General features: G+C 37.6%; 1 protein-coding gene across 1 annotated transcript in view; it reads left to right on the top strand.

The window, feature by feature from the left end:
- Positions 1-25,217, top strand: part of LOC138316898 (uncharacterized) — a 30,878-nt gene extending 5,661 nt beyond the window's left edge. The window contains exons 2-13 of the mRNA XM_069258544.1: positions 2,170-2,478; positions 4,229-4,369; positions 5,236-5,340; positions 6,349-6,474; positions 7,724-7,929; positions 8,452-8,710; positions 16,307-16,510; positions 16,792-16,977; positions 18,393-18,431; positions 21,531-21,554; positions 22,911-23,078; positions 23,748-25,217. Coding sequence (XP_069114645.1) covers positions 2,170-2,478; positions 4,229-4,369; positions 5,236-5,340; positions 6,349-6,474; positions 7,724-7,929; positions 8,452-8,710; positions 16,307-16,510; positions 16,792-16,977; positions 18,393-18,431; positions 21,531-21,554; positions 22,911-23,078; positions 23,748-24,001 — 2,021 coding nt within the window. The 3' untranslated portion in view covers positions 24,002-25,217. The remainder of the gene's footprint in view (positions 1-2,169; positions 2,479-4,228; positions 4,370-5,235; positions 5,341-6,348; positions 6,475-7,723; positions 7,930-8,451; positions 8,711-16,306; positions 16,511-16,791; positions 16,978-18,392; positions 18,432-21,530; positions 21,555-22,910; positions 23,079-23,747) is intronic.
- Positions 25,218-27,942: the final 2,725 nt, after the last annotated feature.

Raw genomic sequence — 27,942 nt, 5'->3', positions numbered from 1 at the left:
AATGCATAACAGAACAATGTTTCAGTATTCTGTGTTTGTATGTTTTCCATGCTTCTTCCTGAACTCACAGTTTTATACCTCGGCTAGAATACAGCTAAATGAAGGTTTTATATTGTGATCAAGAGCAACAATTAAACCAAACAGGTGTCGTAATACATAATTAACAATGAGATGGCATTTCCTGTTCTCAAATTGCAAAATTACGACTTCGAGATCGCAGCTGTTATATAATTATAAAACCGGAAAGGTGTTGTCTGTCTGGAATCTGGAAACCAACTGATTCGGAAATTTGTTTGATCATTTTTCAATTCTGATGATTGATGATCTGCATGATTCCATTGATTTGATTAAATAATATGACACCTACATATGTAACATATAATGCAGGATGGGAGAGAAGAGACGAAGCCCCATGGATCTCCATAATCCGAGGGTATGTAATGGCTGTTATAGCCAGGTGCTTGTTGTGATGGGATGGATGATCACTTTTCAGGATACAACGCCTCATTGACTATAAACTATTAACTGTACTACATATAGATTACCTGAAAATATACAGTTCTGAAATGTCAAGTGGACACTATCTTTCAATAACATCTTACGTCGGAGTTACATCTTAAATAGTTAGATTGAAAGAGGATCATAACTGGCCCTCACAATCCTGTAGAGAGTTTTTCTTCGTGGCTTTTGTGCTCCTGGTCGAGAAATACCTGAAGTCATTATTATTTTAGAGTGTCTGTGTTCTTTTCTATGACAGTCGTTATCCGCAATTGTTCATAATATACAAGCACAGTTCTCTAATTACAGAAAGGGAATAAACATATTGACTTGCCAATAAGTTCGTAGCACTATCAATATTTTAAGGTTACCATGAGATACGATATGGAAAAGACTCACCACAGGTAAACTACACATACCCAACATATAGCCTACATTGAGACTATAAATGGCTGACCGGGATAACTTTGCATGGTGTGTGATATAGAAAATACCAATCAAACAAACCATGCGGCCCTTTTAATGCAATATTCGTCAAAATGCTTTTGATTGACTAGGTACTCGTGGTATCTATTTCAGTCAAGGGTTTCTTTTGATGGTGTTACTTCATCGAAACATTCCTTACACTTACTGAAAACTATCAGGCAGACTATAAGTTGGCCATACACGTTTTGTCAATGCATTATCGTATTGCCTCTTGTGGCCTAAGCCGATACATTAATTCAAAACAAAACGTAATAAACATCACTGTTTAGTTGGAGCCGTGCGCGTTACAAACCAATACATCACCTAGCCCCGAGGCAGGTATAATTGATTTGATGCAGACTGCAACAGGCCAACAAAGTTTCGTTTGCGGAATCAATGATTGGCACTCTGTATCACATTCTGATATTTGGTATTACACAATTACAAAAATGACACAAAACGGGACATAATTGCAAACATCATTAAAGTATAATAGAATAAAAATGGTATTGAACAATAACATATCGGATCTTAAACGAGTTTTCATTTAAAGTGATATTTTATAAAAGGAGTTTTTATTTTTGCAAGCCTTGGCGAGACGAGTTACATAAAATTCCATATAAAATATATATCAAAATATATTGTGAAAATTCAGCGGGTGCTGCCATTTTGTCCCGTCGTCCTCGAAATCCTGACGTCATGTATTTTTTGTGTCATAATGTCACAATGAATTCCCAGCCAATGAAAATCGCTCCAATGACATGTAAAAAATTATCAGGCGAATTATGTAATAAAATGTTATCTTTCTAAATTTTTCTTACAAATATTTAATACAAGCTTAAACATCAACATTACAGTCTCAGCCAGTTCCGATCTCTCTCTCTCTCTCTCTGAATCAGTCTGTACTGAGCACACGTTTACATCGGTTTAGTGTGGAAACATAACAATCTTATGGACCAGGGGATTAACTGGTTCACCACTAACAGAAGTGTCAAGGTTTACATTCAAGAGGATAATAAATGAAAATGATGAGTTGTCTAATTCTCTTTCAATGATGATGTCTCTATTCGTGTTATAAATACATCTATTGAGACGATATGTAGTGTTGACTTGTCCATTTACTGATGGTCTGGACTACACACATATATATATATATATGCATCTATTTTTATCATACAAATCTCATAACTGCTCCTTTTCCTACAGGAGCCACAAGCGTTCTGTTGTTCCAACCAAGCTTCGTAAGCAACTGGACAACGATTGAAACACAAGCTACAACGGAAATCAAATTCACGCATGCTTTCGGTGAACTTCCGATCAAGGTTGTTGCTGAACTGCGACTCGTCGTAAAAGGGCGTGAGTACGTCTTCAACGCTATAGGAAGTGCCCAGATTGATGATGATGATTACTCAGGAGCGCTGTACGGAGCCATTATCTGTCTCTATAACGAGGAACTGGTGCATGTCTTCGCACCTAAATCTTCCACCAATCCTATCGGCTTGCTAGCGTATGTTGGTAAGTATGCGTATCTTAAAACCGCATAAACCGCAAATTTCAGGGTCAATAAAACGGACAATGACAAAATGTGGTGTAATTGCCCCACAAAAGCTATGAACTTTCCAAAAAGTAAAAATCAAGAAATTTCTTTTGAAACCGGGACTGTTTTGGGTGTGTCTTTAGGGGAAAGTTAAAAAGTTTTGTATTCTATGTACCCTATTTTTCTTTGTTGATTTACGTACCCTCAAAATACGTATTATGCGACTTCAAACATAGAATTGTTTGTGTGATTTTCATTGTCAATCTTGTTATAAATCTATACTATATATAAGTATTGTATAATAGCTTATATTCGAGGTGGATCAAGCACTAATATCATTTGGCTGTATACATTTTAAGATGTATTGTAAAAACCAATCTGTATAATAGGAAATAGGAAAAGTGCAATATTGTGTAGTAATAAAGCGGAAAATAATACGCACTGGGTCATCATTTTAATTTATCTAATATTTATATAAGGTTTTCATATTTACATGTAATGATTCGGGTATATTGTAAAAACTATCTTAGTACTTGCTTTTAAACATGGTCAACAGTGCTTTTTCTACTTTGTACTTGAAATACAGTCTTGTAGGTCAACATCCTCGGAGATATGATTCCGCACACTACCCTAGAAATGTTGGAAGAATCACCGTCTTTATGACGAACATGTTTCCGAGATTATTTAAGCACACAAGAATCCCGATGGTTTTGTTGTTGATACTTAGCTGAAGTTTTCCATTAATGTGGTTTGAACACCTGAATACTTGAGCAGTTTATTGTGAATGTAAAGACACGAAACAATTTAGTCGAGGAGTACGGTATTTGTTCCTGGAATAAAATGGACCAAGTTTCTAGTGGGTGCTAATTGAATATATTCTTCTAGTAATTGAAGACGTTTGACGTTAGATTATTGATATCACGGTATTGATTTTGTTACTGATTGTGTATTTGTAAAATAGAGTCCATGATTAAAGTCCAGTGGTGATAATACAGCCATATCAAACATCGTTCTGTATTATTGTGTGAACAGCTGCTGGAACAGCCATGCAATGCAGGATATGAGAGAAGTTGTTTATCCTACACGTTCCCTTTAGACAGTCACAACAGATTCTCGGCTGAAGGCAAAAGACGTAGATATTAAGTACCTCCGATTACTTATATATTATACACCAACACATGCGCCGACATATGGCCATGCCTAACGACTTGTCAAGGCGATTTAATACCTATATTTAATTGATTTTCCCGCCCATTAATTTAAAGCGAAAACAAATCAATCCCACAAGAAAATAATCTGGTTTGTAGTATTCCCCTTTCCTTAAGTCCTGATGTAGTGTCAGGAGGTTAGAGTCAGGGGCTGCCGTAGAGTAGGATATTCCAGTATATCTATGTCAAATTCCAGTCATTTTACAATTTCAAACGGTACGTGTCATTAGGGCACTAATACTTTAATAATGATTGAAATAGTGTGGTATGGCACTGCAAAGAAAACAAAAAAGTTTATCCCTAGGTTACAAAGATATCGTCCGGTAAATGTCCCCATTGTCGTTATCAGCTGTCAGTCAGCATATCTGTAACCTTCTTAGATTGGTGTATTGTACGATTTAGAGTTGCTTATTTGTGGTAATATTAAATATAACTTTGCAATTTGTCGAACCGCAATGTCTAAGGTTTCTGAGTGGTGTCCATGTAATGATACAACATAATTATAACCTACTATTGTTAGGTGAGACCGGTTGGGAAGGACCAATGCATCTCAACTCCAATGACTCCAAGTCTGGACACGTACGGGTTAAGGCATGGAAGTACTGGGATTTCCCGAAACCCGACTTTTACCACCCCTGGACAGAACTGGATGTTCTAAACCGTAAGTACATAGAAAACAAAACATAAGAGCTGATAGCATTCATCATATCAGCTGGACTTGTCATGTAGGTGTAACTTCCACTAAATACCTTTTCTCATGGTCCTCAATAATGAAAAGTAACAAAAAGTACATATGTCTTTCAATTAAATAGAGATTGAAAAGTGTTTTGATTGCGTTAAAGGTGGTATGAACGCAATGGGATACAGACATATTCAATGTAGCGCGTTAGTCCGAACCTGCGCTGCGTTTGTATTCACACGTCATTGCGATTACGCTAATTTGAACGCAACTCCCCTCCCGTTGACTATATAGGGGCATATGCAAATATATACTGATGAAGGCTAAAATCAAAACCAACATTGTTATCCTTGGCTGTATACAAATAAATCCAATGTACCGCAGCCTCCAAAATAATGTATCATCCTCCAACATGTACTGTTCATAGACAGGATGTTGCAGATGACCTTAGTGGTTCATATAGTGTTATATAAAACATCTAATACCAAAACAGGAATTGAGGCAGTGTTGGTTTGTCCTTGACCTATGTCACAAGTAAAATTATTCTGGTATCGGTATTGTGCCAGTTTCGCTGTGTTTGTCTGGTCTCACTGAGATGCATTAGGTATAACGTTTCAATAAAAACAATCAATACTTTGCCAAAGGGACAGAGTGTTTATGCAAATTACTGGTAACAGCCAAGGTAGCTTAATTGGCCACAGTTTCCGCCATCATCCATTTGCTGTTGTTCTTGTTGTTTTCCCATGACAGTTATACAAGCAAAGAGTTCTATTATAAACTGGCTATCGATAAACACTTAACATTTTTTTTAATGTCAAACTTTATTTTCTATTTGTTGCTTGTTTCAGATAATTTGAGTTTCCATGAGATCCCACATGACCTTGGTAAATACCCTGATTACGTCATCGTACAGATCAATGGTAGTAGGTCTGGTATGACGGGGGAGGCCATAGGTAATACAGTTGACTTACAACATTGTTAAAATGTATGTAGTCTAAAGAATACTAAATCAGTTGAAAAATTATTACTAATTGGAGAATTATAAATAATGAACTTAGGTATTTATTTTCTATCAGTTATCAGGTCCCTATCGGTCAAAATCTAATAAGGCATACCACAGTTTATCGACAATTTTCGCAGTAAAATAATTTCTTTTGAATCCCACCATACAAATTTTCGAATTGTAATTTTAATGATGTTTGAAAAACACGTGTAATTTGGTCTGAAGTAATTATAAAAGATATATGATTTTGTAGAAAGTGAAAATTTCACTAATTGTGATTAAGTTAATTTTTTTAACAACAGAGTCCTGATGTTATATTAAGTTTATCTATCTCTTGTCATATTTATTGTTATCGGACTAATTATTGTTATTTTACTTTTGTGTATGTTGTGTTTGATTCAAATTGCTATCAGAAAACTAATTACATGTATTCAATTGATATCACTATTTATTTATACGTATATACATGTATAAGTCTAGTGTTTGTTGAATGAAAACTTTAATAGGATATGGTTTATCAGTATGAGGGAAAATGTGGATGTGGTGTTTATACGTGTTAGCTTATTATCACATTTACAATTTTGATATATATTCACAAAACAAATAGAAATATAAAAATAACACATATAATTTATAATGGACGCATTCTAGATGCCGCTGTTAAGAAATCACATTTGGTTTTCATTTTGAAGCATCTACGTATCGTACATGAAAACGTTAGGCCATCTTGAGACATATCAGTGTATTATAATTCATAAGAATGTACGTGTGATATGAGATACATTATCATAAAGGCAAAGTAGACCTAGGTTTAAATCTAAAAAAAAAGTTTTGACGGGGATGTAATCAAAATAGTCTTCGATGTTAAAGCCGAAAGTTTCACTTATGAAAAATCATTATATACAAATCTATTTCATAAAAAATGAGTAGAAATAAGAGAATCCGTGACGTGTTACAGGTTCTATCAGTGTATTAAAACAGAGCCACGGCTTCATGGTGTTGGGGGGGCTGATGTTTGGTTACTCCGACACAGCTATACGGGTCTGGGCACCCGTCTACCTACCTACATCTACATCTCATACAGGTAAGTCATTGTGATCTACATCTCCTACAGGTAAGTCATTATTATCTACATATCATACAGGTAGGTCATTGTCATCTACATCTCATACAGGTAAGTCATTGTTATCTACACCTCATACAGGTAAGTCATTGTTATCAGTTGGTAGGTCACATGTAGATCAATATTTGCATAGTGTTATATATGCAATGCACTGATGACAATTTACAGCATTAAGCTATATAGTAATGTGATGATGATGATAATGATGATGATGATGATGATGATGATTATGACGATGATGATGATTGCGATGTCGACAACGACGGCGCTAATGCTGATTATAATAATTGTGGTGGTAATTAATATAATATACAACAATTCATGTCTTCTACTTTATGGTAATACTTATGTTTGTTTATGGTGATGCTTATGTTTGTTGATGGTAATACTTATGTTTGTTTATGGTGATGCTTATGTTTGTTGATGGTAATACTTATGTTTGTTTATGGTGATGCTTATGTTTGTTGATGGTAACACTTATGTTTGTTGATGGTGATACTTATGTTTATCTATAGTGAAACTTATGTTTGTTTATGATGATACTTATATTTTTATGATAATACTTATGTTTGTTTAGGGAGATACTTGTGTTTTTTCATGGTGATACTTATGTCTGTTTATGATACATGTACTTATGTTTGTTTATGATGATACTTGTGTTTGTTTATGATGATACTTGTGTTTGTTTATGATGATACTTGTGTTTGTTTATGATGATACTTGTGTTTGTTTATGATGATACTTGTGTTTGTTTATGATGATACTTGTGTTTGTTTATGATGATATTTATTTTTGTTAATGGTGAAACTTATGTTTGTTGATGGTGATACTTATGTTTGTTTATGGTGAAACTTATGTTTGTTGATGGTGATACTTATGTTTGTTGATGGTAATACTTATGTTTGTTGATGGTAATACTTATGTTTGTTTATGGTGAAACTTATGTTTGGTTATGATGATACTTATGTTTGTTTATGATGATACTTATGTTTGTTTATGATGATACTTATGTTTGTTTATGATGATACTTATGTTTGTTTATGATGATACTTATGTTTGTTTATGATGATACTTATGTTTGTTTATGATGATACTTATGTTTGTTTATGATGATACTTATGTTTGTTTATGATGATACTTATGTTTGTTTATGATGATACGTGAGTTGTTTATGGTTATACTTATGTGTGTTGTTATGTTTTTTCTACAGTTAACCTGATCAGTACGTCGGATGGCTGGGCGGCCGCTATCAGCGACTGGATATACGATGGCCAGGGATATATGAGGATATTTGCTTGGGTATTTGACGAACTACCTCTCACTGTTATAAATAGCTCAGCAGCAACATTGGATTTTTCACAAAGCATTTCTACAAATGGTGTTCTTAATCATGATACAACACTGGAGCAAGTCGAGGTAATTATAAGAACAAACTGCTTATTGCGTGTGAAAATTGCTTTACAAGATCAAAATTCTATATGAAATCTGCGTATTTACACATTGAACTGATTCCGGTTGGCAATTGAATAACAGCATATTGACTCAATTTGCTCTGTTGTCAATCAAAGTAGCCAACTAAAACCGTGCAGTGCTGAAAGAACAAAGGGGTTTTGATTCAAATTGGAGAAACTTGCTATCAAAGTAATGTCGACACGTTTCCTGTTTTTATGAGCATTATCCTAACAATTTTAAGTAGTAATTTGTTTAAATCTTTTGAATAATTTGTACTCTAGAGAAATGTCGTTTTTCTGTTCAACTTTCTCCAGACGTACTTCGTAATTGGTAATTACCTACCTGAACCGCTGACCTTTTTTGTTCTTAGATTTCTCAAAAAATACCTTGTAATAGTGTTTTGCCAAATATCCTTACATAAAAACGTTACAGTGTCATTTTTTCTCGTAACATCTATTTGGAATGGTATCAACTTCCTTTTTACAGACACATGTGAGGGAAGGTCCAAACCAGGGCTATAGATTTCCTGCTGTTGGCTCAGTCTCAAATGACGGGTTTTTTGGTCCCTATGGAGGTCTAGTTTACGCCAAGGATGGACCTGATATCTTACTCTGGGCACCCGTCCCCGACTCCCAGGGGTATCTGTTTCACCTCAGTGACCAGGGGCACTGGGGCACCAACGCCACCTACCAAGGAACAAATAATGTGGATATTCTTATAACCGTATGGCAGGAGTATCTAATTGGTAAGTATGTGGTTAGTTATCATTTATCAGTTATCAGTCGATAATGTTACTTTCTATTTGTCACTCCTCATGAGTAAATACTACCGAAATCTAATAAAATTGAAACCAGAAGAACTCTAAGGATACAGGATTAAAGTTCTCTACATCAACGTAATGAACTAACCAAACCATATCTTATAAAATTGAGAAATCCCACACAAACGAGGTCATCACGATGAAATCCCACACAAACGTGGTCATCACCATGACATCACACACAAACGAGGTCATCACCATGACATCCCACACAAACGAGGTCATCACCATGAAATCCCACACAAACGAGGCCGTTACTATGAAATCCCACACAAACTAGGCTGTCACTATGAAATCCCACACAAACGAGGCCGTCACTATGATATTTAACACAAACGAAGCCTTCACTATGAAATTCAACACAAACGATGTCATCACTATAGAATCCCACACAAACGAGGCACCACTATGAAATCCCACACAAACGAAATCATCTCTATGAAATCACACAAACGAGTTCGTCACTATGAAATCCCAAACAAACGAGTTAGTCACTAAGAAATTCCACATAAACGAGGTCCTCCCTAGGAAATCCCTCACAAACGAGATCATCTCCATGAAATCCCACACAAACGAGGTCATCATTATGGAATCCCACACTAACGAGGCCGTCTCTATGACATTCCACACAAACGAGACCGTCACAATGAAATCCCACACAAACGAGGCCGTTTCTATGAAATTCCTCACAAACGAGACCGTCACAATGAAATCCCACACAAACGAGGCCGTTTCTATGAAATTCCTCACAAACGAGTTCGTCATAATGAAATCCCACACAAACGAGATCATCTCTATGGAATCCCACACAAACGAGACCGTCGCTATGAAATCCCACACAAACGAGGCCGTTTCTATGAAATTCCTCACAAACGAGACCGTCACAATGAAATCCCACACAAACGAGATCATCTCTATGAAATCCCAAACAAATTAGTTAATTACTAAGAAATTCGAGTCAAACGAGGTCATCACTTTGAAATCCCTCACAAACGAGGCCGTCACCATGAAAACCCACACAAACGAGGTAATCACTATGGAATCCCACACAAACGAGATTATCGCTACGAAATCCCACACAAAAGAGACCGTCACTATAAAATGCCACACAAACGAGATTATCTTTATGAAATCCCACACCAACGAGTTCGTCATTATGAAATCCCACACAGACGAGTTAATCTCTATGAAATCACACGCAAACGAGATCGTCACTATGAAATTCCCACACAAACGAGGCCGTTACTATGAAATCCCACACAAACTAGGCTGTCACTATGAAATCCCACACAAACGAGGCCGTCACTATGATATTTAACACAAACGAAGCCTTCACTATAGAATCCCACACAAACGAGGCACCACTATGAAATCCCACACAAACGAAATCATCTCTATGAAATCACACAAACGAGTTCGTCACTATGAAATCCCAAACAAACGAGTTAGTCACTAAGAAATTCCACATAAACGAGGTCCTCCCTAGGAAATCACTCACAAACGAGATCATCTCCATGAAATCCCACACAAACGAGGTCATCATTATGGAATCCCACACTAACGAGGCCGTCTCTATGACATTCCACACAAACGAGACCGTCACAATGAAATCCCACACAAACGAGGCCGTTTCTATGAAATTCCTCACAAACGAGACCGTCACAATGAAATCCCACACAAACGAGGCCGTTTCTATGAAATTCCTCACAAACGAGTTCGTCATAATGAAATCCCACACAAACGAGATCATCTCTATGGAATCCCACACAAACGAGACCGTCGCTATGAAATCCCACACAAACGAGGCCGTTTCTATGAAATTCCTCACAAACGAGACCGTCACAATGAAATCCCACACAAACGAGATCATCTCTATGAAATCCCAAACAAATTAGTTAATTACTAAGAAATTCGAGTCAAACGAGGTCATCACTTTGAAATCCCTCACAAACGAGGCCGTCACCATGAAAACCCACACAAACGAGGTAATCACTATGGAATCCCACACAAACGAGATTATCGCTACGAAATCCCACACAAAAGAGACCGTCACTATAAAATGCCACACAAACGAGATTATCTTTATGAAATCCCACACCAACGAGTTCGTCATTATGAAATCCCACACAGACGAGTTAATCTCTATGAAATCACACGCAAACGAGATCGTCACTATGAAATTCCCACACAAACGAGGCCGTTACTATGAAATCCCACACAAACTAGGCTGTCACTATGAAATCCCACACAAACGAGGCCGTCACTATGATATTTAACACAAACGAAGCCTTCACTATGAAATTCAACACAAACGATGTCATCACTATAGAATCCCACACAAACGAGGCACCACTATGAAATCCCACACAAACGAAATCATCTCTATGAAATCACACAAACGAGTTCGTCACTATGAAATCCCAAACAAACGAGTTAGTCACTAAGAAATTCCACATAAACGAGGTCCTCCCTAGGAAATCCCTCACAAACGAGATCATCTCCATGAAATCCCACACAAACGAGGTCATCATTATGGAATCCCACACTAACGAGGCCGTCTCTATGACATTCCACACAAACGAGACCGTCACAATGAAATCCCACACAAACGAGGCCGTTTCTATGAAATTCCTCACAAACGAGACCGTCACAATGAAATCCCACACAAACGAGGCCGTTTCTATGAAATTCCTCACAAACGAGTTCGTCACAATGAAATCCCACACAAACGAGATCATCTCTATGGAATCCCACACAAACGAGACCGTCGCTATGAAATCCCACACAAACGAGGCCGTTTCTATGAAATTCCTCACAAACGAGACCGTCACAATGAAATCCCACACAAACGAGATCATCTCTATGAAATCCCAAACAAATTAGTTAATTACTAAGAAATTCGAGTCAAACGAGGTCATCACTTTGAAATCCCTCACAAACGAGGCCGTCACCATGAAAACCCACACAAACGAGGTAATCACTATGGAATCCCACACAAACGAGATTATCGCTACGAAATCCCACACAAAAGAGACCGTCACTATAAAATGCCACACAAACGAGATTATCTTTATGAAATCCCACACCAACGAGTTCGTCATTATGAAATCCCACACAGACGAGTTAATCTCTATGAAATCACACGCAAACGAGATCGTCACTATGAAATTCCCACACAAACGAGGTCATCTCTATAAAATCCCACACAAGACGAGGTCATTACTATGAAATCCCACACAAACGAGGTCATCACTATGAAATCCCACACAAACGAGGTCATCTCTATGCGTAAGTTCAGAAGATAACACGAAATGATTGGAAATTCATTGCTAGAAATATTTGACAGGAAGATTAAATGTATTTATTATAAATCATTAAAACATTATAAAGGTGGTGTTCAAGCTCATGTTAAAAAATCACATAGAAACTGCCAACAGCCCAATTTACTTGAAACTTTGCATATTGAAAGTACAACTAGTTGTCCCTTTAAAATCATACTAATTTTTACTTTTGTGATTTCGAAAAGACCCAAAGGGCCTGAATTCTTCTTGGTCGTTTTCATTATCACTACTATCACAAACATGCCAAAAAAGTTAAGCCTTTGTTAAAAAAGAGCAAACTTATAACACTTTTCGGAAAAAAACGGAAACGAAACATTTTTCTTTGTCATCTCATTTATCCTGTTACTGGTTTTGTCGACAATTTTACCGCCAAATAAATATACTCCCGTGACATTTTATGTTCATGTGTAAATTAATTAAGTTCAATTCTGGGAAAACAGTGAATTGAAAATAGAGAGTGCAGGTAGCAACGGACCACTTCTTTGTTAGTAGGTCTAGCTATGCATTTCCAGTTATGATCCCAGAGTTTGGTGTAAGTGAAAATTAGTGTACAGTAATAATATCAGTTGCTAAATATCAAGGTAACATCTTTGGAAATATTGGTTGCCATGGTAACAAAACGGAGGCCTCTGATTGGTTGAAATTTAAATATTGTCAGATTTAAGTGAAAATTGGTTTATAGGGGTTATAAAGTATGCTGAATTACATGGTATCACTTTTTAAAAGATTGGTTGCCATGGAAACAAGATGAATTTCTCTGATTGGTACAAATAAAGATATTGTTAGATATAAGTGGACATTGATACATATGGGTTATATCGAATGAGATAGTAACAGTTTTAAATACATTGTTGTCATTGTTAAAAAGTAAAATTCCCCTGATTGGTCAAAATTAAAATTGTAGCTTTTTGTGGTGCTGGTAGTTTTTTTATATTATACATATTTCATTTGAAAAACAAATGTAACTCTGTTTCCATATTCAAGCATTTTGAATTCAATTTAAAGGGACAATTCGCTCAGGCTAATTCTTTTACATAACTAAGAAGCAAAATATGGCGTAAATGTATTGTTCTACATTTCTTATGAAACATTTAACTCAATATATTGACAAATTCCACGTCATTGTTAAGTATTTTAATTGATACCGTTGTAATTACAAATAGTTGATCAATACGATTAAGCTGGTACAGTATGTACTCTGTACCCATACTCGAGCCAAAGTCACGCATGTTAAACAAATGAACTACATAACCACTGAGGAGGTAATAAAATGATTTTTAGGCAAAACAATTCACCTAATAATGTAAACCACTACTGTCAGAGCGATTTGAGCAGTTCTAGACAAAAGTTGCATTACTCTACGAGCAAAGGACAGGGTTCGGCATACAAGAAGTTCGACCACAATGTGTAATGGCGGACAGCGAGCGAGTTTGAACATCTACACACATGTCACCACCATGGGCTTTTCAGGCATATCACAGTAAAACCGACTGATCTAATTTCCATTAGAACTGGTTTTTTCCCGATATATGTACAAATTTTAATGTTCTCTAAGATTGAATTGTCCCTTTAAAATAGTTTTTATCTGTATAAAAGGGATGGTTAATCTTAGTTTGTATCTGGCTGACGAAAATATATTTCTTTCCAATTATTTGATTTCTAATATTTTTTGTACACTTTGGAAAAATGCAAGGATAAAAATGCAATGATTTTTGAGTACATATGTTAGTTTCCAAAAAAAATCTATCACTAACTGTTGTTTTATTATGGTGTCTATGATCAATTTTGAATTCTTACAGTCATCTATGGCAAATTTAGCTCTTTTTTCAAGAAAATTCCCCTTGCTACATTTCAGCATATGAAATGCTATATTCCGCGATTTCAAATGATTGGAAAAAGTATTTGTTATAAGATGACACCTATAGTATGTTTTTAAGTGGTTTAAAAGTGTGGACAAACTCGATCAAATGCCAAATATTTTGAGCAAACCCAATATCTTCAACTTTTATCCTGACAAAAGATGCTTTTTCTTTTGCTTGAAAATTAATTTGTAGTAAAAAGAATGAGTAATATAATTTTATATAGATATAAAATAAGGATTGAAGTGTCTTTTATTAACAAAAATAATTCAAAAATAAAAAAATATGTTCAAAACATGGGCACAAGGAGTCCCCTTGCCACATACCCAACATCGTTTAAAAAAACTTTATTTTAGGCCCTTAATGCCTTTTAAAAACATACAAAATAGAAATAAAGCACACGAATAGTAGTTATGTACCTAGACCATTAACACTGCAAAATTTGAAAACCCCTTTTTTATAAAAGTATTGCAATCGTCCAGCATGGGGAACCATGTTGCATATTTAACACTGGTATACCTTATGTTTTATATTAGGAACGAGTTTTACTCATAGACAAGTATGGTGTGTATTCAATAATAAAATACGAACTAAATCAGAAAGCTGAAGTATTCATAAATGTTTTAGATATCATTTTTAGATTTAATTGATTCAGTTGTCTACACACGAAATATTATGTGATCTCTGACATCTTAAAATTAAATGCCTCCTTCAGCCTATATCCAATTGGTACAGTCCAATAGGTGGAATGTATTTATTGCGTGATTGGAAACCTGACTTTATAAATACGCAAATGTTTTATTTTCCACAAATGTTTATTAATACAAACAAAAGCATATTGTATACTGAAATGTAAGGCTGGTACATTACCGTCTACTTATACTGATCACGGCGGTACTGACAGTACATCAATATAATACCGACTTAATGAAGGCTGAGACAATGGCGTGTTCATAAGGTTGGATAGTGTAGACAGGGAGTTCATCAAGCCTACGTGACGTAAACACGGCTTAGAAATAGTTTACGCCTTCAAAACAGCGTCTGCGACGGTATTCTTGAATAACGGTCATATTAGCAGTGAAGAAAAAGATATATAGCATATTTCGCATTATTTAAAGCTGACAAGACTTTTCAAATAAAACACGGGTAGCTATTGATCAGTATCGATGTAATCAATTACAGGAAATCAACAACGCAGACGTGACAATAAAACAAGCAATTAAAGAGGTGTGGTACTGCACGTTAATATCCATGAATCTCGCGAGATGTTTCTGATGTCGCTTGACAACCACCTGTCTTAGAAAAAAAATACATAACTTTATTTTTAAAACAAGATGCAACTATAGCATTGCTATCTATTTTATCGGTATATATCATTTTATTCTTTTAAGTGTACAATATACATATATATATATATATATATACATATATTTTTATAATTTGTACCTATAAAAGGACAGTAATATCTTTAAATAAAATGTACAATCATAATAGTTGAAGAAGATTGCACGGTTATCGATACCATTCGGAATGGATGTTGCTTCTAAATCTAGAACAGTTATTACATGTAAAAAGAATGGGTGGTTCTGATTTCACAAGTTTGTGTGGATGGCTCTCGGAGAAGTCATTATATCAAACGAAGTATTCTATTGGAATATCTGTGGAATCGCTAAAACGTTACAGCATACCAGAGCATAATAAGTATAAAAACATATATCAACTTTCGTTATTAAAGTAAGCGGAAATCTGCGATGTCAAATGTGGTAGAAGGTCAGATGATATAGGTCAAACACATTATATCCTGATCAAAGAAAATCCCGACACATAATTATCAATAAATAATTAATTATTGATCATTTACTCAATAGCTAGGTACTGTGAACCACAATTAATTTGGAATTAAGTTAATCCTTCTGTTATTTTATCCTGTCGTAGGAGGAAGAGATTTGTTGAGCAGGATTTCCTCAACATTTCCCTCGTGAAGGTCATGCATTCACAGAGTAGAACTATATATGATAATGTGTAGGGAGCGTGCCTAGCGAAAACGAATGCCACCGTTTATTGTAACGTGTTCAGTAAATAAAAAATATCCAATGATCAATCATAGGTTTGAGTATACCTGACCTCTACTTTTTAATTTCATACATGAAAAACAGGCTATTGGATAATCTGTGTGCATCCAAATGATATGTATCAAAATATAAGCACAGCAGGCAATGTTTGGTGAGAGAACCAAGCCCTTGGAATGACAAATACGTAACAACGCCCTTATTTTTGTAAAATAAAAACCGATTTTTGGGTCTATCATTCGATTTTGACAGAAAACGTCACGTGTGCCATTGACCAATTGGGAGACTTTGAGTTGGCGACACATACGAACGTCGTGGTACATGGCGTTGGATACAATGATAACATAACGTTTGATTGTCAGCACGGGTATGTTTACCGTGGAGGTAACACCTCCGCCACATGTGACAGGTATGGAATGTGGAACTATCTCAATAACGACACAATTACCTGTCAACGTAAGTATACAGCTGAGTACTGAACATAAATATCCTTTTATTGTTATCGGCCATATTTGCACAATTTTCAGTTTAAGGCAATTTCATGGTACCCTATTATGCCGCTGAAGCAGTTGTTTTCAGTTAAACGATGTTCTTAAAGATTCTGAGTTTTGTTCAGGAGATATGTAAACCTTTCCTTCTTAATAGATGGTATATTTTTAAAGAGAATATACACTTAATACTATCCACTCTAAATCATTTTATTTCATTTCAATTTTATATTATTTCTATTTCCATAGTTATTGTATGTAATACGTCTGATTTGACGTTACCGAACTCACAAGTTAACATAGCCCCACCTGGCGATAGACTTGATGACGTCATCACCTACACATGTGACGCTGGGTACGAGGCGATTGGTGGAAATTCCTCGCGTATCTGTTTGTCTGATGGTAGTTGGAGTGGATCTGCGCTAAATTGTCAACGTATGTAACTGGATTTAGTTTTATATATAAAATGGCGTCCAGTATGTCTACGTTACTGTCATTGTATATATAAAGTGTGTCCCATAAATACTGTTTAACTTTCTGTTATAGCTTTTCACATACATGAGCAGCAAAAATAAAATTTTGGTATATGGAGGCATGCGATCAAAAGTTTTGTCACATGAATCATATTAAGGAATATTTTTCGTCGGTTAATAATTGTTGACGTCATGATGACGTCACTACGGTAAAGACACTTCAAGATGACATTATGCAGTTAGTGTGAGATGTTAAAAACCAGTGTTTTGGTCCTCTAATGCCCCAGTTCTCAACAAATCAAAACCTTTCAGTGGGATTACGACCAGGCAATCAACAACACAAGAAACCCTTGTACAATTCATCAATAAGACATTAGAACACCAGAATAAATCGTCGATACTAATGTTCTTAAGTTGCTCAATTGTCAAGGATAACGTCATTGTGACCGCATCTTAAAAATGTCCTTAATGATAATCGTTTCTAAGATTATCTATATGTTTTGCTATTAATTCCATTCAGCACATGAAATGTGTGATTGCAAGATTTTTTTTTTTTTTTTTTCAAATGAAAAATTGTTTATACGCATTCTGTATCAATCAAATTAATGAATTCAGAATTAGAAAGTGTAATATGATTTATGGGACACCTTGTACCTTTGTACCTTTAAGTCACTTATCAACATACACTAGCTTTGTTACAACCCACATTAAAAAACCATCCGCAGCATTTAATGCAGTGGTAAAAATGCATCGTTCATTGTAGTTCAAGAAAAATAAGCGTTTTAGATTTATACATTTTACATAGTACTAAAGCAATGAGAGTATATTCATACCTGTAACATTTTTAAACTTTGTTGAAATGTATGATATTAACACAAAATGAAATAAAAAGTATTTTTCAAGGTGAGTTAAACCTACACCTTATTAAGCACACTTTGAAAAAAAATGAAAGTGCGTGATGTTTTTTTCAAATGTGGGTTATAACATAGCTTAACTGAATGGATTCCATTGTCAAACACGCTACTAAAGGGAATAATTCAAATGTATGAAAAGAGGAGTTAAAACATTTCTTACTGTTTAGGGAAGGGTACCAAGTATCCACCCAAAGACCTATTTGATAACTTCTTACAAAATCGGTGACGAGGTACAGAAAGTTGATGGATGGTCTGCAGCACGATGGTTATAAGAATATCAGTAGTGATATGTTATAAGGCATTCTATAGGACTACTAGTGGTAGAACTAGAGTGCCTACTAACTCTATTTGCTTACATTAACTACTGCTTCTGTAGGTAAAAGTGTTGAGCGATTGACTTAACATTAGCTGAAATGTCATTAGTTTTATGTATCTTTAATTATTTGTCATTCTCATTTACTAGTTATAACGACAACAGAAGCGGCATCAATAACAACAACAGGTAACCTTGATTATTTGTAACCATATACATTATTGTAACTACTATTGAGTGTTTCAAAGATAATAAATATACAATCCAAGGTATAACTTCTATCGCTTTACATATCTTTATAAAATATTCTTCGAAATGAATTGTGTTATTTATATTTCTATCCCATGTTGATTTCTTCCTTTGTCAGCACCAACTACAGACGTAACATCGACAGCAATAGACCCTCCGACAACCACCCCGTCAGGTACGTTATACAATAAACGAGACCCTCCGACAACCACCTCGTCAGGTACGTTATACAATACACGAGACCCTCCGACAACCACCTCGTCAGGTACGTTATACAATTCACGAGACCCTCCGACAACCACCTCGTCAGGTACGTTATACAATACACGAGACCCTCCGACAACCACCTCGTCAGGTACGTTATACAATAAACGAGACCCTCCGACAACCATCTCGTCAGGTACGTTATACAATACACGAGACCCTCCGACAACCACCTCGTCAGGTACGTTATACAATTCACGAGACCCTCCGACAACCACCTCGTCAGGTACGTTATACAATACACGAGACCCTCCGACAACCACCTCGTCAGGTACGTTATACAATACACGAGACCCTCCGACAACCACCTCGTCAGGTACGTTATACAATACACGAGACCCTCCGACAACCATCTCGTCAGGTACGTTATACAATACACGAGACCCTCCGACAACCACCTAATCAGCTACGTTATGCAATACACGAGACCCTCCGACAACCACCTCGTCAGGTACGTTATACAATACATGAGACCCTCGGACAACCACCTAATCAGGTACGGTATACAATCCACGAGACCCTCCGACAACCACCTAATCAGATATGTTATACAATACACGAGACCCTCCGACAACCACCTAATCAGGTATGTTATACAATACACGAGACCCTCCGAAAACCACCTCGTCAGGTACGTTATACAATACACGAGACCCTCCGACAACCACCTCGTCAGGTACGTTATACAATACACGAGACCCTCCGACAACCACCTCGTCAGGTTCGTTATACAATACACGAGACCCTCCGACAACCACCTAATCAGCTACGTTATGCAATACACGAGACCCTCCGACAACCACCTCGTCAGGTACGTTATACAATACATGAGACCCTCGGACAACCACCTAATCAGGTACGGTATACAATCCACGAGACCCTCCGACAACCACCTAATCAGATATGTTATACAATACACGAGACCCTCCGACAACCACCTAATCAGGTATGTTATACAATACACGAGACCCTCCGAAAACCACCTCGTCAGGTACGTTATACAATACACGAGACCCTCCGACAACCACCTCGTCAGGTACGTTATACAATACACGAGACCCTCCGACAACCACCTCGTCAGGTACGTTATACAATACACGAGACCCTCCGACAACCACCTCGTCAGGTACGTTATACAATACACGAGACCCTCCGACAACCACCTAATCAAGTACGTTATACAATACACGAGACCCTCCGACAACCACCTCGTCAGGTTCGTTATACAATACACAAGACCCTCCGACAACCACCTAATCAGGTTCGTTATACAATACACGAGACCCTCCGACAACCACCTAATCAGGTACGTTATACAATACACTAGACCCTCCGACAACCACCTCGTCAGGTTCGTTATACAATACACGAGACCCTCCGACAACCACCTAATCAGGTACGTTATACAATACACGAGACCCTCCGACAACCACCTCGTCAGGTACGTTATACAATACACGAGACCCTCCGACAACCACCTCGTCAGGTTCGTTATACAGTACATGAGACCCTCCGACAACCACCTAATCAGGTACGTTATATAATACACGAGACCCTCCGACAACCACCTCGTCAGGTTCGTTATACAATACACAAGACCCTCCTACAACCACCTAATCAGGTACGTTATACAATACACGAGACCCTCAGACAACCACCTAATCAGGTACGTTATACAATACCCGAGACCCTCCGACAACCACCTAATCAGGTACGGTATACAATACACGAGACCCTCCGACACCCATCTCGTCAGGTACGTTATACAATACACGAGACCCTCCGACAACCACCTACTCAGGTACGTTATACAATACACGAGACCCTCCGACAACCACCTAATCAGGTACGGTATACAATACACGAGACCCTCCGACAACCACCTAATCATGATAAGGTACGGTATACAATACATGAGACCCTCCGACACCCATCTCGTCAGGTACGTTATACAATACACGAGACCCTCCGACAACCACCTAATCAGGTACGGGATACAATCCACGAGACCCTCCGACAACCACCTAATCAGGTACGTTATGCAATACACGAGACCCTCCGACAACCACCTCGTCAGGTACGTTATACAATACACGAGACCCTCCGACACCCATCTCGTCAGGTACGTTATACAATACACGAGACCCTCCGAAAACCACCTCGTCAGGTACGTTATACAATACACGAGACCCTCCGACAACCACCTAATCAGGTACGGTATACAATACACGAGACCCTCCGACAACCACCTAATCATGATAAGGTACGGTATACAATACATGAGACCCTCCGACACCCATCTCGTCAGGTACGTTATACAATACACGAGACCCTCCGAAAACCACCTCGTCAGGTACGTTATACAATACACGAGACCCTCCGACAACCACCTAATCAGGTACGGTATACAATACACGAGACCCTCCGACAACCACCTAATCATGGTAGTATACAATACACGAGACCTACCGACGACCACTTGTCAGGTACGTTATACAATACACGAGACCCTCCGACAACCACCTCGTCAGGTACGTTATACAATACACGAGACCCTCCGACAACCACCTCGTCAGGTACGTTATACAATACACGAGACCCTCCGACAACCACCTCTCGGTACGTTATACAATACACGAGACCCTCCGACAACCACCTAATCAGGCACGGGATACAATCCACGAGACCCTCCGACAACCACCTAATCAGGTACGTTATACAATACACGAGACCCTCCGACAACCACCTCGTCTGGTACGTTATACAATACACGAGACCTTCCGACGACCACTTCGTCAGGTACGTTATACAATACACGAGACCTTCCGACGACCACCTCGTCATGATCAGGTACGTTATACAATACACGAGACCCTCCGACAACCACCTAATCAGGTACGTTATACAATACACGAGACCCTCCGACAACCACCTTGTCAGGTAAGTTAAACAATTGACAATTAATGTAGCTACAACAAACATAATGTGTGTTATAATATATGATTATCGAATAATGATACTAGTAATCTTATTGACAACTGCAAAACCTATTGCAATACTAATTACAGAATCACATTGACTGCAATAAGCACGTGCGTCTTCCCTAGATAGGATTTTTACTAAATATGATTGCTGTGTCTCTAATTTACAGGTACAGAAAATACGTATATGAACATTTATACGCAGTGGACATCTTACAATACTCAACCTTTTATTTCCCCAGTCAAACCAACGTCTTGTTCTTGAAATAATTTGTCTCGGTTTTTATATTAACGACCATTTTATAGTATTTAAAGATGCTCCGCCGCTGACAAATGGCATTTTTTCACTATCAAAAAACGGTAGCCGATGATTTAGTATATTTCTTCAGTTACAAAAGTTACTTACTTTACACCATTACTACCATTGAAAAGTTTGAGCTTCTATCTTTAATTCAAGTTATAAATATAAAAAAAATCCCGAAAAAATTCCGTAGCACTATATCCTAATGGAAGGAAGTAATTATTGCGCATGCGTCAAAGGCGGAATAAATTATTTTATGATATTCTTTGTGCTAATTACATTTATACACGATTAAACACCAATTATTGTTCAATAAATATAAATAAATAAATATCATTCATGCTCTGTCGGCGGTGGATCATCTCTAAGGACGCCGTATCCGCAGTGTGTTGCAGTATATTTGGGATGGGTGAGGGAGGGGGGGGGGAGGGGGGCTAATGTATAGTCGTGTTGTGTCCATGTAATAGTGGAAACCTTGCCCTTTTTTAAGTGCAAATACCAGTTGTGTTTTTGGTAATAAATAATAATATGATTTTCTGGTACATCTTTTATGGTCAATCTGATTAAAATACAGATCCCCATTATACACTACGTTATCAGATTGCTTTTATGGTGTACTGAATAACATTAATAGATATAAAGACGTTATATGTTTTTTCTGATACAATAATTTACATTACAACGACACCTTCAAGACTAAAATCGCCACATTGTATTCTAGATGGGCTATGAACCAGACACTTTTTGTTATATCAAAAACTTCATTTTAAAACTGCTGATACTTTTTCAAAGTGATATACCTAAACACAGTTTGGCCTGTTGTCCTATTAGAAGTGGCCTGGTTATCGTTTTCTGATTAACCTCTAACCACAGCTTGCCCTATTGTCGGACTGGAGGTGCCGTTTGCGGACATGTCTATTTCCGGTTCCGGTGATACCGTGACGTATAACTGTCCGCCACTTTATCCACATGTAGGCGGAGATCTGACCCGGACCTGTAACCCAGACGGCACGTGGAGTGGTACAGCACCTGTCTGTGAATGTATGTAACATGTTGTCATTGCAATTAATCAACTTCGTCTTTACCACCATCATGGCAATGAAATATTTATTTTACTTACATAGTTTTTAATTACGTCCTTACAAAACTGAGATTAGTCTCCTTTTGGCGAAACGTTAAACTTTCAAATCACGAAACTTTAAAAAGTCGACAGTTTGACAACAATATTTGGAACCACCACCCCACCCCCCCTAAACCGTAGTATACTCTGCTTAACAAAATCTGAAGATGGAAAATTAAAAACGAATTTTCCTTGTTTACCTATACAATCCCGTTGTTTATCTATATTATTGTGTACCTGTATATTTCTTATTTTAACACCATTGTTCCGTTCACGTAACACTTACTTTTAATAATGAAGTTATACATTATTAATAAGCTACTGTTTTATTATTAATTCCGTATGTTTCTGAACGATTCATATAATCAAACAGTTGTTTCATAACCTACAAGGCAATAATAAAGCTATTTCCCAAAGTTGTTGGGGAACCAATTTTATACACTCTTTACCTCTAACGGGGAATTAATCCCAACACCTCGAGTTTTGACTGTTGATTCAAATAGCATTAAACAATTCTTTTGCAGTATATAATTGTAATAACTACGTATTTGATGTTTTTTCATTATTTCTTTATAACATTACGGTTTCAGATTGTGTCTGCCCATGCTCTGACAACATCACCGTCTCCGAGGAGACACTGCAGCAACTACTCTTAGAACTTAAGGAGACTCTCACTGTCGAACCTTCGCAAACCTCTCTTGCCATTCGGAAGAAAATCAGTGTTTACGAAGACCGTGCGAGTGCTAAGGGTCTCGGTGCTCTAGGTGCAAGTGTCCTAGTGTGTGTTGTTCTTCTCATTATAATCCCCGATATACCACGTATCATAGCTGATATCAAGCATTGACTATCGGATGTCCCCGATATAACGCGTATCATAGCTGACATCACGTATCATATCTGACATCAAACATTGACTATCGGACGTCCCTGATATACCACGTATCATAGCTGACATCAAACAATGGGTATCGGAAGTCGCCGATATACCACGTATCATATCTGGTATCAAACATTGACTATCGGACGTCCCCGATATACCACGTATCATAGCTGATATCAAACATTGACTATCGGATGTCCCCGATATACCACGTATCATAGCTGACATCACGTATCATATCTGACATCAAACATTGACTATCGGACGTCCCTGATATACCACGTATCATAGCTGACATCAAACAATGGGTATCGGAAGTCGCCGATATACCACGTATCATAGCTGACATCAAAAGTCCCCGATATACCACGTATCATTGCTGATATCAAACGTTGAGTATCAATCGTCTCCGATATAGCACGTATCATAGCTGACATCACGTATCATATCTGACATCAAACATTGACTATCGGACGTCCCTGATATACCACGTATCATTGCTGATATCAAACATTGAGTATCGGTCGTCTCCGATATAGCACGTATCATAGCTGACATCACGTATCATATCTGACATCAAACATTGACTATCGGACGTCCCTGATATACCACGTATCATAGCTGACATCAAACAATGGGTATCGGATGTCCCCGATATACCACGTATAATAGCTGACATCAAACAATGGGTATCGGATGTCCCCGATATACCACGTATAATAGCTGACATCACGTATCATATCTGACATCAAACATTGAGGATCGGATGTCCTCGATATACCACGTATCAAAGCTGACATCAAACAATGGGTATCGGATGTCCCCGATATACCACGTATCATAGCTGACATCAAAAGTCCCCGATATACCACGTATCATTGCTGATATCAAACATTGAGTATCGGTCGTCTCCGATATAGTACGTATCATATCTGACATCAAACATTGAGGATCGGATGTCCCCGATATACCACGTATCATAGCTGACATCAAAAGTCCCCGATATACCACGTATCATAGCTGACATCAAAAGTCCCCGATATACCACGTATCATATCTGACATCAAACATTGAGGATCGGATGTCCACGATATACCACGTATCATTGCTGATATCAAACATTGACTATCGGATGTCCACGATATACCACTTATCATTGCTGATATCAAACATTGAGTATCGGTCGTCTCCGATATAGCTCGTATCATAGCTGACATCAAACATCAAGTATCGGACATCCTCGATATACGAGGTATCATTTCTGATATCAAACATCAAGTATCGGACGTCTCCGATATACCACGTATCATAGCTAATATCACGTATTATAGCTGACATCACGTATCATATCTGACATCAAACATTGAATACGGTCCCCGATATACCACGTATCATAGCTGACATCAAACATTGACTATCGGACGTCTCCGATTTACCACGTATCATAGCTGACATCACACATTGAGTATCAGACGTCTCCGATGTACCACGTATCATATCTGACATCACGTATCATAGCTGACATCACGTATCATAGCTGACATCAAATATTGCGTATCAGACGTTCCCGATATACCACGCATTATAGATGACACCAAACATTAAGGGTCGGACGTCCCCTATATACCACATATCTTAGCTGACGTCAGACATTGAGTTTTGGACGAGCACAATATACCACGTAACATAGCTGACATAAAACATTAATATCGGACGTCTTATATACCACGTGTTAGCTGACATGAAACATTGAATATCAGACGTCTATATACCACGTATTAGCTGACATGAAACATTGAATATCAGACGTCACGTCTTATATACCGCGTATTAGCTGACATGAAACATTGAGTATCGGACGCCTTATATACCACGTATTAGCTGACATGAAACATTGAATATCGGACGCCTTATATACCACGTATTAGCGACATGAAACATTGAGTATCGGACGCCTTATATACCACGTATTAGCTGACATGAAACATTGAGTATCGGACGCCTTATATACCACGTATTAGCTGACATGAAACATTGAGTATCGGACGTCTTATATACCACATATCATAGCTGATATGAAACATTGAATATCAGACGTCTTATATACCACGTATTAGCGACATGAAACATTGAGTATCGGACGTCTTATATACCACGTATTAGCGACATGAAACATTGAGTATCGGACGCCTTATATACCACGTATTAGCTGACATGAAACATTGAGTATCGGACGCCTTATATACCACGTATTAGCTGACATGAAACATTGAATATCGGACGCCTTATATACCACGTGATAGCGACATGAAACATTGAGTATCGGACGCCTTATATACCACGTAACATAGCTGACATAAAACATTGAATATCGGACGTCTCCGATTTACCACGTATCATAGCTGACATCACACATTGAGTATCAGACGTCTCCGATGTACCACGTATCATATCTGACATCACGTATCATAGCTGACATCACGTATCATAGCTGACATCAAATATTGCGTATCAGACGTTCCCGATATACCACGCATTATAGATGACACCAAACATTAAGGGTCCGACGTCCCCTATATACCACATATCTTAGCTGACGTCAGACATTGAGTTTTGGACGAGCACAATATACCACGTAACATAGCTGACATAAAACATTAATATCGGACGTCTTATATACCACGTGTTAGCTGACATGAAACATTGAATATCAGACGTCTTATATACCACGTATTAGCTGACATGAAACATTGAATATCAGACGTCACGTCTTATATACCGCGTATTAGCTGACATGAAACATTGAGTATCGGACGCCTTATATACCACGTATTAGCGACATGAAACATTGAATATCGGACGCCTTATATACCACGTATTAGCGACATGAAACATTGAGTATCGGACGTCTTATATACCGCGTATTAGCTGACATGAAACATTGAGTATCGGACGTCTTATATACCACATATCATAGCTGATATGAAACATTGAATATCAGACGTCTTATATACCACGTATTAGCGACATGAAACATTGAGTATCGGACGTCTTATATACCACGTATTAGCGACATGAAACATTGAGTATCGGACGCCTTATATACCACGTATTAGCTGACATGAAACATTGAGTATCGGACGCCTTATATACCACGTATTAGCTGACATGAAACATTGAATATCGGACGCCTTATATACCACGTGATAGCGACATGAAACATTGAGTATCGGACGCCTTATATACCACGTAACATAGCTGACATAAAACATTGAATATCGGACGTCTCCGATTTACCACGTATCATAGCTGACATCACACATTGAGTATCAGACGTCTCCGATGTACCACGTATCATATCTGACATCACGTATCATAGCTGACATCACGTATCATAGCTGACATCAAATATTGCGTATCAGACGTTCCCGATATACCACGCATTATAGATGACACCAAACATTAAGGGTCGGACGTCCCCTATATACCACATATCTTAGCTGACGTCAGACATTGAGTTTTGGACGAGCACAATATACCACGTAACATAGCTGACATAAAACATTAATATCGGACGTCTTATATACCACGTGTTAGCTGACATGAAACATTGAATACCAGACGTCTTATATACCACGTATTAGCTGACATGAAACATTGAATATCAGACGTCACGTCTTATATACCACGTATTAGCTGACATGAAACATTGAGTATCGGACGCCTTATATACCACGTATTAGCGACATGAAACATTGAGTATCGGACGTCTTATATACCACGTATTAGCTGACATGAAACATTGAGTATCGGACGTCACGTCTTATATACCGCGTATTAGCTGACATGAAACATTGAGTATCGGACGCCTTATATACCACGTATTAGCTGACATGAAACATTGA

The sequence above is a fragment of the Argopecten irradians genome, chromosome 2 (assembly GCF_041381155.1).
Source record: "Argopecten irradians isolate NY chromosome 2, Ai_NY, whole genome shotgun sequence".
NCBI classification, from domain to species: Eukaryota; Metazoa; Mollusca; class Bivalvia; order Pectinida; family Pectinidae; genus Argopecten; species Argopecten irradians.
This window is presented reverse-complemented; position numbering and strand designations above follow the sequence as displayed.